Below are 18,454 nucleotides of genomic sequence, written 5' to 3'. Positions count from 1 at the left end.
AGAGAGGGGGGATGAAGAAAGAAAGAAAAAAAACTGAAGAGGAGATTCATCCTGAGCAGGACTAGTATTAAATATCACTGCTTGATTCAGGGAAAGGGAGAGAAAAAAACCCCAGAAGTGATGTTTTCCTCACGCTGGTGAAAAATTCCCCAAATGAATCTAGACGTACTGCCTCAAGAAGTCCCCGATCTCACTGGAAAAGCTCGATTAAATAACAGCCGCATTGGCAGGTACTGGAAAGGGAGCTGAAGCAGCTGCAGGCACTGCTTTGCCGACGCACCAGACCTCACGAGGAGCAGGAGCAGGGAAGCACTAACACGCTTCCCATGATGGGCAACAAGGCAGCGGAACCGTATCGATAGATATCGATACAATTCGGGGCAGCGCCAGCAGAAATGGCTGTTGGAGACAAAAGGGAAAACAAACAACCCCCAGGTGGCTTCGATGCTGAAGCACTGGGAGCAGATGGAAGGCAGAGCTGTTAAATACAGCCATGCAGCCACGGGGATGGGCTCCGCGGGAGCATCCTCCTGTTAAGCACACCTCCCCCCCGCGCAAGCGCCGGCTTCAGTGGCAGCTCCAGGCACCCGAGGACCCCCGAGCACCGGCTCCCGAACGCTGCCCCATCCACCCCTGTCACCTTGAAATTGGACTCGCCATCGAGACTCGCTGTAGTGACGTAACAGGTCCCGTCAATGCTGCTTGAGGCTAAAAATATCAAATCACAGGGGAAGGTCTCATCCGCTTTCACTTCTACTATGTCTCCAACCTGGAAGAAAGGAAACGTTTAAATGAAAAGCCCTCTCGGTTGTTATTAGATGGTTACAGATTTAGCTTCTCTCAAAGCCTAAGAGAAATCACCTTGGCTAAAAGGGAAATCAGGTTCAAGAGGTGCACGGGTCCCCAGGCACCACTCCACAGCCCGACGGGTCAATCCAGCCCAGCACCAACTCAGAGCACCCACGTGGCACAGTTAGTATTTATTTCTCTGCTAAATCTCGATGGAGCAAAAGACTCTGTACTTGTCTGAAGTGCGGTGTGATAAATTAACGTCAAAGCTAGCGTAGTTCCCTGGTGTCCTTGGGAGAGTTGGAAATAGAAGAGGACTGCCTGTCCCGGAGGAGTGCAAAACGCTGACATATCTGTCACTTGTCTGCAGCTTTTGCAAGACAGCTTTTCAAAAGCAATCAAACAAAGGCAGCTTCACTCCTTAACTGGGAACAGCTCTCTGAGCATCTCGTCTGAAAGTGAGCACACCGGGGCGGCTCCAACCGCAGCACATCCCTCCTCCCCTGCCCTCACCTCCTTGCCACACACCCTCGTGTCCCCATCGGTTTCAAGGATAACTACACGTGAGTTCTCTGTTAACAGTTACCTTGATTTTTTCACTCTCTTTCTGCACTTGCTTTGCATTTTCGACAATGAAGACATTGCTTTTGTTCACTTCGTTGTCAGCTCTGTGCCTCAGCCAGTCCTCATATCCCTGGGCACACAAATACAGGCAACACACTTGTAACGAAGCAAGTAAACCAACGAAAGAGGATGAGTGGGGACGGAGAGAGAGGGAGAGATTGAAAAAAAATGAATAAACTAAGCAGTCCTCAGACCTCCTTCACGCCTGACAAAACATCAACTACAGTAGCTCAGACTGAATCAATTTATTTTAAAAATTTCATATGCATATTTGACAGATTCAGAACAGATTAAAATAACACACGAAAATAATCTATATGCAGCGCATGCAACGAGCAGCTAAACTACTGTAACATGTTTCTATTATTCTTAGTGTTGGCAAGAACAGGCTGATAATATGAATAGTACACTTAGCACCCTGCAACTCTTTCCTATGGTAACGCAGGACAAGACTCTTCCTCTTCAGTCCTCACTGAAAGAATAAAACATTCAGATTTGAAGCAGATGGATTTTGCTCTAGCTCTCCCTTTCTGGCCCCTGCAGAAGAAACTTCTTTTATTATTCAATCCTTCTGCAGAGGAAATTTTAAATGGCACATGTGTGTACGATGGGAGGAAAAAGGTCTTTTTAACTCCGCAAGAAGATGAGGATTACATATTTTCAGGACTAGCTGAGTGGCTGAACAGAACCTGTCCCTTCCATTCACCAACACGGGAGCAGAGCGCGGGCTATATTTGGAGCACGTCTCTGCATCCTGCAAAGACTTGGAGAGCATTTCTAAAAAGAGAAGAAAAATTCAAGTAAAGCTAGAACTACAGCGGTAACCTTTACTGACCCTCACGGTTTGCTTACAACGGTACATATGGAGATGGTTTACATTGCCAAAACAAGAGAGAGGCCAATAACCACATTCAACATGCAGCCTCTCTTGAGAAGCACCAGTATACGTGTCTGACCTTCTGAGAAGGGTTCACCAAACCTACCAGCCCGTTTTGGTGACTTCCGAGTATATTCAAATACATGCTCATCATTTTCTCTACCACGTGTCCCAGAGAGCATCTTCCTCTCCCCACATTGACACTTGTACCTGTTTGATAGCTGTGACAGTGATGACAAAGAAAAGCGGGAGGCCGCTGGTCACCGGGCTGGTCGGGGTGTCCACTATCACCTGCAGAGAGGAAAAAATGTACTGATGACAACTGGTTTTCAGGCAGCAGAAGAAACAAAAACTCTAGTAACGGGGGAAAAATGGTGCTCAGCCCCCTGGGGGTAAGTCACGGCCCAGCAGAGAAGGGAGGGAAGGAAGGGGCACACGAGAAGGACGGGCACAGACGTCCCCAGGAGTGCTCTCCATCTCGAGAAGACTACAATCCCTCCTCCTGAAGACCGTGGGATGTCCTCAGGTTGGAAAAACCTTATCAGAAGTAGCTTAAACCCTAAATTTGACCTTGCACTAATGGGAAGTAAAAGCCTGGATGAATGGGCTGCTGGGGATGGGCTACACAAACACAACTACTGGAAGTGCGGATGCCAACAAGCCTGCTCCCGCCACGGGACGTGCTGGAGAGGACCGAGGCAGGGAAGGAGGATGGGACAGAAGCAGCAGCAATGCATGAAATGAAAAACACCCTCATTTCTCACTGAGCCATGGGAGGGCCGTTTCTCCTCTTTGGCAGTGAGGATGGGGCACATCTGAACCCTAAAACATGGCTGGTTATGAGAGGGAGGACAGTACCAGTCGTCTCGAACTACTGACACTCAGATAAAAAATAACACACATCAGCCCAAATTAGCTAGGAAATATATTGCAGAATGGAACATGAATATTTAAGTAAAACAAGCTCTGAAATTTGGAGTTAAGAGCACAGTTTAAGCAGAGACCGGACGAGGGCCTTGGGGTGGATAGCTGGATTCTTCCCAAGTTCAGTGCAGCACTCGAGCTAGTGCTGCGGCAAAGACCAAGCCCCTTCATCACTAATTAAACCTTCAGGCTGTGGGAAACCGCTGTTTCTTCTGACTGTATCATCACTTGGCCCTAAGGGTAAGAATGGCAGAACAGGTTCATAACTGGGGGGGGAATAACGTAAGAGGAGGAAAAGCTGCGCCCTTGCCCCACCTTCCAAACCAGGGCACACAAAATTGGCCTTTTTTCCTGCTGTCCCCAGAGAGGATGGGAGCACGAGAGGCAGATGGTGAGGGCTGTGATGAAAGGGACGGGGAAGCTCAGCAGAAAGGCTTTGTGTCCCCACAAAGGGACTTTGTCTCCCTCCGCTTGTTTGCGCTTCCCTGGCACGCTCGCAAACAGCAGCATCTGTACATTTATTGTTTTAGGCTGCCCGTAAAATGCTGTGTTAAGGACAGGACTGCTCTTATCGGCTGGGAGGAAGCTATGTGGAAATTTTTAACTCTATGAAATGCCGTACACTGCAATTTTACCCTGCACTATTGGACCCAAAGAAAGAAGAGCCAGAAGATATTGAAGTGAGAGAGATACACCACAAGAAGCAGCCAGGTAAGTGGTGTATGAGTTAAGTCGTATGAGGGTAAACCAAGACAAACACAACAAATATTTCCAGGAACACAAAGCCCTGGCTCACTCAAATGGGTGTAAAATGTTTACAAACAGAAACTCTTGGTAGAAACCAGACTTTGGAGGAACAACCTTGAGTGAGGATGGTGCCAAGTGTCACACGGACATATCGCACACAGCACGTGTGATGGACACGCACTGGAGTGGCATCATTGAAATTTAGGCCAGTCAGCCAAAAGTTATCTTGTGAAAATTGGACAGACCTTGGAAATACAAGAGGAACTTTGGCTTTTAGCTGAGAAGGGCAAGGGAGAGGACCTGCTGCTGCCCAGCGGGAGAGTTCTCTGCACTGGACAAGATGCAGTTGTGTTTGTTTAAACAAACGATACAATTTCTGTCCACACAAATGCTGTATTATAGATGTATGAATGCAAATATTAGATGAAGTCCACATAATAACTCATTTGTGTATTTGGAGATTGCACTCCCTGCGCATCCCATGGCTGGATACCGCTCCTGCCGGTGGAAAGCCGAGGGTCACGCAAGCAACACGCCAGAACAAAGGCAGACTCCTTTGAACCTACTTTTGAGCTGTTTTCAGACTTCAACAGCTTAATTTGGATCCACTTAAAAGTGACAAAATCCTCCTGTTACTTAATAGTTTCTTCCTAACTCATTGTTTAGGAGACTGAAGACCACAGTCCAGAAGTCATCTCCATCAATCAAAAGGGACATTTTTCATTCCTGGCACCTCCTAAATTAGCTTACTGCCACCAGCTTGGTCTGTCTACAAACATACTTGGACTATGCTTACTCCAGGCCAGCCGTTTCCAGCAGGAGTTTACTCACAGTTTCCTTTGAGTGCTGCAACAGATGAACCAAAGCAACGGCTATTTGTATCCCTGTTAGTGCACTAATAGGTGTTATATGTTTAATGCATGTACTTTCTCTTCCTCTCTCTAAAACAAGAGCTGAATTTGGAGTCTCAGAGTAATAGACATTTTGATAAAGGGTTTCAGCAGCAGGTAGAGCAGATGCACCAGGCAATTCCCCAAGCGCCGTGATACCTTGCTCCTAACGCAGCACGCAGGGCAATTCTATTAAAGTAATTTAAATATAAGCACCAACATTTAAGCTATAGATGCCATTTATCAGGGTATAACCCTGGATATTCTAAATGAATGGAGTTGCCCCGAGTGCTTTTTTAAGGCAAGTGACCTCTCCAGCACAACGAGTGCCCGGGGCAGTCAGTTACTCTATAGGGCAGCATGTGTATTAGTGCTGTCAGGCTGGTTTTTGTTCGGTTGGGTTTGGTTTTTTCTCTAATAGAGCATGAGGGTTGCTTCCTTATTGTAGAGGTAAGCACAGATCACAGAATAAAAACAGGGAGGAATAGGAAGGCTCTCTCACCTGCATACCCCTGTGCCTAAAATGGGTAAGCAGCTAAACTGCAACCAGTTTTGTGAGTATAATCAAGAATGTCCCATGTTCATGGCCAGAGGGTCAACAGATAAAATGTAATACTGCATCACTAAATGGCCAACTACGCAAAAAGGACATCCCGACTCCGGGGCATCGCTTCAGTTCAAGGCAAATTACAAATTCACTCTGACAAAAATGGCACACCACCAGTGAAATCAAGTGGTGGAGAAGAGCCAGCTGCTGTCGGGGTGAATTGGCCTTTCGTGTAACACTGCCAGGAGGAGCCATCCTCGGCTGTTATCTTGGGACCCCCTGTTTCTGCGTCAGCCACCGAAATGACTATAAGCCATAACTCTTTACTGTAAGCAGAAAACGTTTTAGGCACTCATCTCTTGAACATGCAGCCTAGAAGAGAGTGATACCCCAGACCTGAACCACCAAAACCCCGGAGAAGTCATCTAAAAGCAGGCTGTTTGCAGCAACTACACGGTGCCATTTAATTTGCAATTTAATTTGGGGTAGAGTTTTTGATGCCTATTTTCAGCCCTAGAGCAGGTTGTCCGCTGAGCCCCAGGCCTGAGCACAGGATTTAAAAGGTGAGTAAATGCAGTGCGGTGATTCTCCCAAACTCTCTTTGCCCCAATGCATTTGGGCAGCCCGCTTTTCTTCTTGGCTGACAGAGCAGAAAATGACTATTCAGGTTTGCTCAGGATTTGCTCCTTAACCAAAGCCACAAAGCAGAGCAAAAAAGTTTGTCCATGTATAAAATTTGCTACTTTGCCTGTGTAGGGCAGCTTCCTGCAGCTTCACATTCCCAAAGCTCATGCTATGCATTTTCTGATTTTTACTGCGTACAGCCTATCTCTCCTGCTTGCCTTGAAACTCACTATAACTAAGATACACAAATATCATATAACTTGGGAAAATACATTGTTACGCAGAAGTAATAAAGATGACAAAAAACTAGATCTTAATTCTGTAGCACCAAATGTATTTTCACCGGTTGACTGATTTTAACGGTTAAAAAGTTAAGATGTTTTTCTAATTATTTCAGCAGTCATTCAAACATCATCTCAGACAGGCCCAAATATTTTAATTGTTATTATGCCTTGGATGGTGTGCCAGAATTATAACAGAGCTTCCAATTAAAAAAAAAAACAACAAAAACCAAAACCACTCATAAGCACCACAGTCAGTTTTGAACCTCAATTCTTGTTCGAGCTGTGCTTACCATCAGTACGTAAATAACACACACCCTCAGCATCAAACCTCTTACCTGCACGAGGAAGATGATGAGGAAGTAGAAGTTGGCAATTCTTCTAAACTGCTCAAAAAGGTTCTTCGGGAGGAAGTTCCAGAGGGTGTACTGCGGGGAGAGAGGGGGGCTCACAAACAGACCGAGGCACGGGGCTGACAGGGGACTTAAGCTACAAAATGGGAAGTATCTGCACAAAATGGGGAAGGAGTTTTCCCTTTAACCCGGCAAGGAGCACCGCAGCGAGCTGCCTGAGCAGCCCTGGTGCGCTCCAGGCAAAGGTCCAGGTCCCAACTTTAAAACCAGGAGCACGATGCAGCTGGATGCTGAGATGCTGCTGAGCTCCTGCTTCAGCTTCCAGCACCGGCTCTCTCTGCTGGGTCATTAAACAGCTGGAAGTGTCTCTCAGTTACAAGGTTTGGGTTTTTTTGTTTGCTTTAAAGTAGGCAACTATTTCTCTTTTGTCAAAATAACCCAAACCACACGGTTGGAGATGGTGAAGGGTAAAAGAAGATAAAAACAACAGGATCTGTTTCAGCAAACAACTTCTAGATAGGCATTTGCAGAGATACGATTTCATGAAGAGGTAATGCACAGTTGCAGAGATTTTTTTTTTCCAAACAAATTCCAAAAACCATCTTAGAGTTGCTCTTCTGTTACAAAAAAAAAGCCATGTTGCCTATACAAATTTGTTATTAGGTTGTGCTTCATTATCATTTTAAGAAGGCTGCTGAACGATTTACTTTGGAAAACATGTGGAATTTAAGAACATGGAAAATAACGGGTCTAATACCTGATCTTTCAGTCTGCCTTGAATAAACAAAGAATAATAAGCAGCCAAGCCTCAAGACCAATGTCCACTTAATTATAAAAAGAGACTGGTCAGGTAAGAAGACTCCATGCCCAGCAAATATAAATGGAAAAAAAGAGCAAGGACACAACATTCAAAAATAAATCAGGGAAGAACTAAAATTAGTGCTAAAACAAACCATTTTGTCAGAGAGGGAACTGAAATGGGGAAGGTGTCCTCTCTGAAGTGCCAGGGAAGCATCAATGGGAATGCTGAACGAGTTAAACATGGTTAGACTTAAAACTTTTCCCCAATACAAACGCAGATGGCTTAGAGACATAAAAACAAAAAAGATCCAAGCTGTATAAAAAAAAAAAGAGAGGGAAAAACCCCCTTATAGCTCAAGTACAGTAAAAATGAAGCCTAACTGTATGCTGAGCATCATGAATCCTAAGCAACGTAATATGTATCCAGCTGTGTTGACAATATGGAATGCCACTTTTTTGATGTTTTACTCGAATTGGCTTCAAATCTTTTGAAATAGCTTCATGAATGTCATGGAAAAAAGCTAAGCAGAAGGCAGACGGGTGTCATCACAGTTTTCCACCATAAACAAAAGCGGCATTAATACCATATGAATGTTTCCCCTTTCATCCAAAGGGATATTTTCATCCAAATGGTTATTTTTGTCCTATCTCAAAAGAGAAAACCACCCACGGAACAACAACAAAAAAAAAGGGGTGGGGGAAGGAATCCTATTTTTCTGTCCATTTATAAAATAATCCCCCCTCCTTTTTGCAAATCTGAGTTGCTGCCGTCTGGTGCTGTATTACACTTAACCTGTCCTTTCTTCACGACGGGAATGCCAGAAAACATTAAAAAAAAAAAACAAACCACCTCACCCCAAAAACCCCACGAAACCAATGTGTCCATGTGCTTTGCTCTCATCCAGCCTAGAAGAAAGGAACTTGTACGCACCCCCACTGGGACTGACAGGAAGAAAAAAAAAGACTAATAGGGAGACCGGAGCTATGGCGTAAGGTATGTACCAGGCTGCTCCACTTGCAAAGGGACCTTTACATCCACCCTTGAGGAATGCAGAGTTTCTCAATTTCAAAAACAACCATCAAATAAAATCAGGGTGAATACACGAGCAGGGAATAGATGCGCACGACGGACTGGCAGGAGCAGAGCAAGCTCACCTTGGAGGACACGATCCTGTTGTCGCAGAACTTCTGTGCCACGTACGCATCTGTTTCCAAAACCGGACGGTGCCCGACCACCACGGTGCGCGTACCAACCCGCTTCTCTTCCCCGGCACACTGTCGGGGCAACCAGAAAAGGGAAAAATTAGCTTTTAGCTCAAAAAAAGTCAAATATTTGTATTAATAGCTTCCAGCTTCTGAACACACCGTGCTGTTCTTTGGAAATAAGGCGGCTGGAACCGCAAAAATTCACTTCTCTGCCCCAGCAAAAGCACGGAGAACAAAGAGGCGTACATAAGGTCATTTAGCAAAGCCAAGGCAACACCGAGACTGGAACCCGGGGTCCCCACCGCTGCTCAGCCACCGATCCCCCCAGGACCACAGCCCATCCTACACCCCACCGGGACAGGTCACTGCTCACGTCCACCACTCTCCTGCCCTATGCAGGATGGCTGCTGCCTGTACTTGCAGCCTGTGCCCATCTGCCAGGCAATTTTTCCTTCTTGAAGGAGAATATATCTTTATCAAGCAATTCAAGTCGTTAGGAATATAATTTGTCTTCTACGCATCTCTTCTAGTCCTGACCTGGAGAGTCCTTCAGCCCTGGGTTTCTACAGCGGCTCCAGGTTTTACCCCAGGACCCCACGGAGGACGATGGAAACTGCACTCTCCTTTACACTTGCTCTCCTGTCAAACCCTCAAGTCCACCTGAAATGTCTCACCACCGCACTGGTGCATGCAGACTTGGGATTTAGCTTAAAAAAAAAAAAAAAAAAAAAAGGTATACTTCTGCTATTTTAAAATCTCAGATAAAACCAGAGATAATGAAGCAGACAGTTTTACATCACAAACTCCTCAAAAAGACCCGTGGGGTGCTGGGGATAGCCAGCTTGTCTTGCTGGGGGTTTATTTTAAAGCAGAATGAGATGTCACAGGTGATTGAGAACCTGGTGTCACAGGAGCTGGACGACAGCCCCTCTGCTCCACAGCAGCCAGGGGAAGGATGAGGGGAATTGCAGCAGAATAAACTCAAACAGAGGGGAAGCAGGGCAGCTCCACAGGAAGAGAGCATCCCCTTGCATGAAGCCACGAGAGATACTTGCAACCGGCAACACGGGGCTCTAGCAGAGACCCAGCCATCGCTGTGGCCCTTGCAGGCTTCCCAGGGGAGGTCACGGCACCCGGCAAGTTAAAGATGGGTCCTCCCAATCCAATGGAGAGTGTGTTAAAATAACACATAGTAAACAAGGTATCTGAATATACTGAAAGTAACAGTGCTCTTCTAATTAAATGTAACTCTTCAATATTGAATTTCCAACTTCCTATAACTTCATTTAAAAACACTTGCAAACTTGTGACAAGGCAGAGGCGATGCGGGTCCCTGCCAGTGCCTGCAGCCCTCAGGAGGGCTCTCAGGTGGACAGGGCAACACCATGGGCTCCATTTCCATCAGCTTCCAGCTCCCAGCTGCCAAGCACATGCAAGGTTCTCGATCGATTAGAAACCTCTGTTTTCAAAAGAAACAAAACTGTGCAATAGTTTAAAAATCAGCTTTTTGTTCTGTCCAAGTTCCACCTTGCATATAACAAAGCGTTTCTGCCACAGATGCTTGCAGCTGAGGGAGGAGACTGGGCTGACACCAGGAAGCGTTTTGCAAGTTGAACTTAAAATCGTAAAGTGAATTTAAAATGCCTACTAAGAGGAGATGAAGTTGGGGAAAAAGGGTCTTCTTAGGCCAGGCTAAGGTTTTCTTAGAGTTAAGGTTTTGGATTTTAAAACATGAGCGGGGAAAACATTTGTCACTGTTCATGGTTCAAGGGCATTAACAGGCAGCAGGGCTGCTAAAACACCAGCAGATACTGTTCATACTCCACTTAGTCTCATTAATCCTCAACCCTAGAGCTTGTTTGCTTTGAAACCCCACCAGGGCAGGTGCCAAAAATGCCGAATCGCTGTCCCGTGTCAGCTGTCCGGTACGGGCTCAGCCTGCTGCGGGCGGATGCTCCTGGCGTGCCCTGAGTCCGGCTCAGCATCCCGGTTGTCCAAAGGGCCCGGTGCAGGCAGCTTGTCAAGCTGCAAGCAAAAGCCAGCTAGAGAAAAGGTGCTCTGAAAACAACCACGCTAAGACAGCAAGACCCGGGATTAACCGCTGCTTAGGGAAAGTGTAAAAAAAAAAGCTAAAAAATAAAAATCTAAACCAATCTAATCCCCGTACCTGGAGCAGCAGCAATTGAATGGATCCTGTTGCACCAGGAGTAGGGCCTGCCCAAACGAAGCAGCAGCTCTCCCTTCCTCCTGCTCCCCACCCATGTCTGCAGCATCTTTAATTAAAGAAGCGTTTTTACACCATGCCTAAACCCGGTTCAGTGTGCTGACCACTCTCACTACAGCCGTCCTCAAACCTCCAGCAGCAGTCGCTTAGAGCAGAAGAAGAAAGTTTCTCCCACCCCTGCACCGCATCCCTGCGCCGCCCTGATGCAGAGCCAGCAGCAGCCGCCAGCACCCCCGGCAGCTGCTCCCACCTCCACCGGGCACAACCGGCTCCCCAAACATGGATCGGGCAGGCGCACACTCCCAGCTAGGGAATGCCACCACCCCAGCACGGGCTGACCACACTCCCAGCCTCATCATCACCACCTGCAGCAGCAAATGGCACATCTTCTGAATGAGAAACTAGACCCAAAAAAAGTTTCCCTGATGTATCTGCTGCATTATGGAGGTGGCAGCTGCAGGTCTCACCAACCTGCACCCTGGGAGTGAGAGGCAGAGCCATTCATCCACACCACGGCAGCACTGGGGAGCGGAGACAGACTGTTCCCAAGGCTGAAGTCCCCAGGCAGGAGCCGGAGCCGGGTGTCCCTGGCGAGCATCCCTCCAGCGCGGGGACGAAACGGGAGTTTCCCCTGCCTGCGCTGCTGGCAGAGCGGTGGGAAGCAGTGGAGGTGAGGGTTTGCCAAACACACACGTTGGCACAGAAGCAACAAAGCTCTGGTTAAAACACTCCTGGAAAAATATACACAAGTATTTACTCTGCAAGACTATCCATAGTTAGCCATGGAAAACCTGGAGCATGTGAAGCCCCAGAGCAGAAGAGAACCCAAATCCCAGGTGTGGTGTGTTAGCTGACCGAGCCCCACCCAGTTATCACCACCAAGTCCTAGGTGGGCTGTCACCCCTTGACTCCCCTTCAGTTATTTATTTGAAGCATCTCCTACAAAGATGACGGCAACCCCCTCCACGGTGCATCAGAGCCCTCTGCGGTGGCAGCACAGGGAGAAGTCCTCGCTCTGTGGTCTAACCAGACTCCCACCACTCCCGGCGTTTCACTTCCCACTCCCCTGCCCATCCCACAGCATCACACCGTCACGCAGCCGTGCGAGCAGCTGGAAGGCTTCACGCCACCTCTCTCCACTTTTTCCACCTCCCAGAAAGCAAGCACACACCACAACGACGCCCGTGGCGAGAGGCGGTGGCTCAGCTCAGCAATTAAAAGCTCTTATTTTGACAAGCCCACCTCAAACAGCTCGCCGGGTTGCTAATAGATTGCTAAATCTAAATAACGGCTCTCAATGGAGACTTAAGAGGAGATTTAGGGAGTAACTGCCAGGCTTTTGGGAAAATTATAAAATATGCAGATTAGCAGGGAGAGGATTTAGACGACTTTTCCCGACCGTCTTTCATCAAAAATTTTAATTCTGATGGCAAAAAAAATGAAAATATTACTACGATACAATTCAAACAGCTGCCTCGTTGCCTGGTGGGGTTTTATAAAGCCCGTGCTACAGGGCGCAGGAGTCAAGTGGTGCAAGCAAAAGCCAGAGTTTCTTCTGCTGTTTAGAGCCGGGCATGCCTAAAGGATTATTTAAGAAAATAAACAATTGCAACCTCCCCATATGCACTTTATGACCTCCCTCTGCCCAAGGCATGGTGTTTACAGGAGCGCTGGGAGAACCAGAGCTATCCGTAGGGATTAGCGGTGCCAGACTGCCCACGGCCTCGGGACCGCGCAGTGGGAAGCCGCACTGCATCCTCCCACCAAGCCATGAGGATTTGCGGATGCTGGTAGGTGACCCCAGTCCCCTCTCTGCCGTACTGTGCCCCAGCAACCCAGAAGAGCTCCCAGCAGCGGGCAGACACAAAGCAGCACGCTGGGGGACACCGCACACCTCGGGAATCGAGAGGAGGGAGAGAAGGAGTTATTTTTGAGAAGAGCCACTATCCTGTTTGCATCACTCGAAGATCAGCCCCAAAGATGCAGGTCTCTCCTGCAATGTTTCAAGCTTCGGTTCAGGGCTCCTGCTCCACTTCCCCAATGTCTAACCAAGCCCATCAGCAAGTCAACCTCTCAGCAGGGCATCCAAACACAATTTCCCCTGAAGGAGCTCAGCTGGAAGACAACAGCCAGAGAGTCAAACACAAATCACAGGAGATAAAGATGAGGCTAGCAAAGCTGTTCTGCCAGGAACATCTTCCCAAGCTGGCAGCTCTCTGGCTTCGCTTCCCACCTCGGGCAGGACCAGGCGCCCAGGCTGCAGTAATGAATAACCGCATTGTCGCCACCGATGCGGGCGCGCATGCTCTGCTGCACGCACGGCAGGGCAAAGCGCTGCTGCCGCGCTACAGTCTTCCTCATGCCATGGAGAAATTCAGATACAGCACGTATTTCTGTACAACATTTCGATGTAACCCAACCTTCCTGTACTTTCAACTTTGTATAAAGCCCACTTATTGCCAGAAGAAGCAGTTCTGAAAAGAAGGCATTAGGGATAATGGCGATTTTCTTACGTTGTCCAAATTTAAAAAGCCCATCTACACACATCAATATGCCCATGGAAGGTTAGCTGAGGCTTGGTGTTTTGCTATAAACTTGTCTTTGAGAAGTTAGGAACAGGTACAATTTGAAGGCATCAGACCAAGGCTAAAGAAGTCCATGGATGCAGCTAACGACCCAACATCGTTTATGACTTGAAGCTGTTGGAGCGTTACGTAGAGATGGCGGAATTACATTTGCAGCCCACAGCACTCCCCAAATTCTTCACCTGAGTTTGAGCACGCCTCTTGTGCCTCTTCCCCTCTCCATCTGCGCCCTTCTCCCACAAACGTGTCCTGTCCCAGCACAACAGCTCCCACCTGCCTCCTGGAGAGGCGCCTCTTCACCCTTCGCCCTCCCAAATTTCTGGGAATCCATGTACAGCACCATGTACAGGACCCGGCCGGCACTTGATAAAAGTTGCAAACCTGGGTAAAAATTAGCAAGCCTGGGTAAAAATTAATGGAGTTAGACAGAGTTCAACAGGAGAGGTGAACCTGGGCTCTGCAGCCGCCGTTGACAAGGAGCCACTCTAAGTGGGCTATTTCTAGGGCACCTGCAAAACACAGTGTTTAATTATGTCCCCCATACGGAAAACAAGTGTCTGTGCTACCTGCTGGCCCCATTTCCAGAAAAAAATAGTGGTGGGAAAAAAAAAAAACCCACCATTTGATTTACTACAGTTTCAGAAAGCACCTAAACCAGAACTAACCCATCAAAAGAAACTCCTTTTCTGTTTGCTGAAGATATGTTCAAGCCACAAAGTAAACACAAATAACTTAAAGAAAAAAGATCTAATAAAAACCACAGGCATTTTAAAAAAAAAGTCGTCTGCTAAAACCAGAGATAATTACACAGTACAAGTACAAAGCTCAAACATTTGAATGAAATCACAGCTTATATTAAATATATGCAGACGAAAGATTAAATCACATTACTTGTCTTGGATCTCATGAATAGTTTAAAGTCTAATCACTCCTGTATTGTTCCATTTATCATAAAAGTAGTAGAGAAGACGACCTGATTTACAAAAAAAGCCAGCAAAAATACCACCTCCCAAAACAGCCTGTTCTAGCTCCCGTTTCATTTAGCCCCAGAAGAACCAAGAAAAACACATCCACAATTTTAAGAAGCCTCTGTAAATTTACCATAAACTCCCCAAACCGCCTGGCAGTCTCGGAAAGTCGCTCAGCACACCGACCTCATTGCCCAACCGATATATTTTTAATTGAAATTTTTCTTGCCAATTTTTCTATTACTCTTTGTCCTTAGTCATTTCTATGCAAGTACAAGCGATGCTTTGAGAAAACCCTTAATAATTTAGCAGCTCGGATTATGCTTACCCACACCGACCACATTTTTAGGCAGATGTCTCGATTTATAGAGAGAACTCCATCGATCGGGATCAACGCCACCGCTCTCCCCTACGCCTGCGGGAAAGGATCAATAACATGCACAGTCCTCAGGGAAAAAAAAAACAACATTACATTTAAAATACTAAGAGCTCATAGGTCCAGGAGAAAGGGCTGAAGGTGAGCACAGCTCCAAGCTCGTTTCCCACCGGCGGGGACTTTTGCTGCTCATCCCCAAGTGGAAGAGGGAAAGCCAGTACCTTGGGAAAGCAAAAGGTTGAAATTTAAACCAGTATTCCTTCTCCCCCGTTGAGGCTGAAGCTCCTACTGATATTTCAAGCAGAGAAAGAACAGTGTCGCCAAGGAGTGACTGCCGGGGGCAAGCCGGCTCCAGCCGAGGTGCGGGGGGCAGCAGGGGGTAACCACGCGAGCCCCCAGACCAGGCAGAACAACAAGCAAGAGCAAAAGAGGAGCCATGGGAAAAGGACCAATACTTTTTTTTCAGACCATGGTCAGCACATGATGGGGCTCAACACCCAGACCTCGTCCCTGGTCCCCTGTTGGGGATGACAAAGCGGCGGATGATGTGCTCTAGCAGAGCATCATCGACCCAGGTCGCACCATCCTTAACGCAAGTCGGGGTGCGTCCAGCGACACGAGGGGCCCCTGCCAGAGCCCATCCCCATGTCTCCTTTGTCCCAAGGACGTGCTGCCTCACCATGTGGGCTTGCAGGAAGGTCACCTTCACCAAGGACGAGGGACTGGAGAACAGCAGAGCCCAACCAGGCTGAGTTTCCTGGAAAAGCTGACTTAGCCAACAAAGCCACCAATAAAAGCAGAGAGACGGCGGGGCGGGGAGAACGGGGAAAAGGGCTACTTGAATGATTTAAGATGGGCGGAGAGAGGAAATACAAGGGTGTTTTTCCCCAAATAATAAATTTACAGGAGGGCCCAGCCCTCTCCCGGACTCGGGGAGTGCCACGCACAGGGTTGACAGCCAAAAAGAGCTTTTTTGATGTGGGGTTTGGTTTGGTTTGTTTGGTCGTGTTTTTCCATCTGAGGGCAGCCTAGCCACAAATCACGCAGTACTGCATCTTCCCAGCAAATATGCCACATCGTCCCTAATCACAGCTTCAGTTCAGCAGCGCTTTGCAGAAAGTCAGGTTCACATATGATGCAGAAAGCCAAACCCAGACCGAAGACAGCAGGTATCGACTGGGATAGCATTACTTCAGCGCTGCCGTTTTGTGGATAATCTGTTGCTCCTGTTCAAACATAACCACCGACCTTTGGAAGTTTTCAGGATCTCAACTCTTTTTCCCTGCCCTGTTGGCAGCCAGGGTTATGAAACCATCGCTCATCTTGAAATGCAGGCAGCATATTTTTATTTTTGGCAGTCAAAAAGAAAAGTTTGACCAGCGTGCTGCCGGCATATCAAATTCAGGCTCATAGGAACACTTCAGACTCGAGAACAGAAAAAGGACTTTGAATAAGAGTCCAAACGTTTTGTAGAGGCCACAAACCAAATAGAACAAAGCCTTCCCGTCTTCAAACCTCTTCCTCCCTCCCTTCCCCAGCTCAAGCTGTGCACATATGTCTGCTCATCGGCAGCTATTTTAGCAGGGCAGCAAGCTCTGCAGAGCAGTGATTTGCCCTGACAAAAATCAAAGTAGGAGCAAACTGGAAAAAAACCTCCAAGTTTGCAATTGTCAATGCTTGCATCAGCCAGCAGAGCTATAATTTGTTGGTTTTCTCGTTGCTTTCTGGTCCTCTGAAAGCCTGAGCTCTTCAGTTATGGAAACAAATAAAAGCCCTAAATACTACGTTATGCATCCCAGCTCAGCCAGATGTTACTCTGACCTCTGCCACCTAAAGACATTTCTCCCCTTTCTAAGTCTTCCCAGCATTTCAGAGCCGGGCTGCCGGCTGACTGGCGAGGAGCCCGTTTCCCAGAGCAGTTTCTTCCCTTTCCCCCCGGGAAGCCAGCCCGCCTGGCCGCCCTCCCGCCGGGGGCAGAGGCTGCAGGTCCCCCCTGCCAGGGTGTACATCACCGCAGCAACCCAGAAGCAGGGGCTGGTACCCAGGCCTGCCCAGCCCCCATCCCCCCCCAGGTCAAGCTTTCCCCCAGGGAGGCCGTCGTATTTCCCACGCGACAGCCACCGGGCGGGATGGGAGGGCAGGGCCAGGCTGCAGGGGGTGGCCAAGCCCCAGACCGGCATCAGGGGGTGACCGAGCCCTGCACCAGCATCGTGGGGTGCCATCAGCCCCTGCAATGGGTACCCAAGGTCCAAGGTCCCAGCCCCCCCCCATGCTGCTCGTCCACGCTGGTTCAGATTAAGTTTTTCCACTCCAAAAAAGTAAAAGCTGTGGTTTTCTAACTCTCCCCTTGCTGTGCTGCAGAGAAATGTTTCCACAGAAGTAGCAGGAGATAAAAGGGGGAAGAGAGAGAGAAATCACCTACTTCACCCCTTGCTCCACAGCCAAAACCAGCTCCACGTGCCCCAGATGCCATTCGGAGTATTTTCTTCTCCGGATACTACAGTAACCAACAGATTTATCCTTGGGGCTGCAGGCAGTTACACTAGGATACTGGATCAGTGCAATCCACCCAGTCAGGAGAGAAACCCTCAACATGTGGCCTAGAATTGTTTATCTTCAGGAAATCCTTTTGGCTCATGTTCCCGCCAGGCTGGGTAAAGTAGCTGCAGCAAAAAGCACACGCTGCCCGGGCTGACCGAGCACCCATGCTGAGCAAAGCCAGTGGCACAGCAGCCAAGTTTTGCAGCGGGAGGGAAATCTGCTTATCCGCAGGGACCTGGAGATAAGGTCTGAGGTGGCCCCAGTACGCCAGGCTCGGTGCACGAGGGGTTTCGGTGTGGTCCATCCCGGCACCGTCAGCCGCAGAAGCGAGCCCTTCCTGCGCGGGAGAACCGGGCAGCGTACCGGGAGATGACTCACGGCCATCCCCATCCCATCCCACCGCCTTCCCTAGACAGGCACTGGGATAAGGGCGTTCCTGCTCTCACAGTTATCAAGACAAGCGCCTTCACCCAAAGTTTCCTCTCTCTGCGCATCTGATCTTCCCACCCTGCACTTACCGGAATTGTGCTTGTCAAGTGGAAAGTCCCACTTCCATCCATTCAACTGCACTGGAAGAAACCGCCCCGCGGAAATGATGTGCTCCAGAATATTAATTTGGGTGATACAAGGACAACAGCCCTCTGGCCATTGCAGCTAATTTTACTGCGTTCCCTACCTCAGCAAACATTTATAAGAAAAGGTGAGCTGAAAGGAAGGGGGGAGGGGGGGGTGGGTTTAAAAAAATAAAAACCTCCCACAACTCCGAGTGAACAAAAACCGGCATGCAAAACACCATCCTGTGAGCCAAAAAAAAACAAAAACAAAAAAAAAAATCAATATTGCATTTTAAGCTTGGCTTTGCAGCCCCTGTAAGAGCAGGGCTGCTGCCGAGCAGGCGCTCCTGGCACAGCCCGAGCCCCCCCAGCCCCGAGCAGTGCTCAGGACCTCACATCACCCCTGGTCCCAACAGGCAGCAGCTGCTTGGCTTTGTGCGAACGCTGGGGAGGAATTACACAGAAATCATAATAAAAGATGGCAGGGCTGCTCATAAAGTGGATTTCCCCCCCCCCATTTAAATTTCCCGCAGTGGTGTACGT

The 18,454-nt window shown here is 48.2% G+C and overlaps 1 protein-coding gene across 1 annotated transcript in view; it reads right to left on the bottom strand.

The window, feature by feature from the left end:
• ATP11C (ATPase, class VI, type 11C) overlaps positions 1-13,248 on the bottom strand; it is a 39,691-nt gene extending 26,443 nt beyond the window's left edge. The window contains exons 1-7 of the mRNA XM_009324464.1: positions 13,121-13,248; positions 10,540-10,688; positions 8,613-8,764; positions 6,642-6,731; positions 2,501-2,581; positions 1,376-1,483; positions 641-769 (exon numbers count right to left, since the gene is read on the bottom strand). Of these exons, the coding sequence (XP_009322739.1) occupies positions 641-769; positions 1,376-1,483; positions 2,501-2,581; positions 6,642-6,731; positions 8,613-8,764; positions 10,540-10,688; positions 13,121-13,248 (837 nt within the window). The remainder of the gene's footprint in view (positions 1-640; positions 770-1,375; positions 1,484-2,500; positions 2,582-6,641; positions 6,732-8,612; positions 8,765-10,539; positions 10,689-13,120) is intronic.
• Positions 13,249-18,454: the final 5,206 nt, after the last annotated feature.

This window comes from Pygoscelis adeliae, unplaced genomic scaffold (assembly GCF_000699105.1).
Source record: "Pygoscelis adeliae isolate BGI_AS28 unplaced genomic scaffold, ASM69910v1 Scaffold285, whole genome shotgun sequence".
NCBI lineage: Eukaryota > Metazoa > Chordata > Aves > Sphenisciformes > Spheniscidae > Pygoscelis > Pygoscelis adeliae.
The sequence above is the reverse complement of the archived record's forward strand: the minus strand, read 5'-3'. Positions and strand labels throughout refer to the sequence as shown.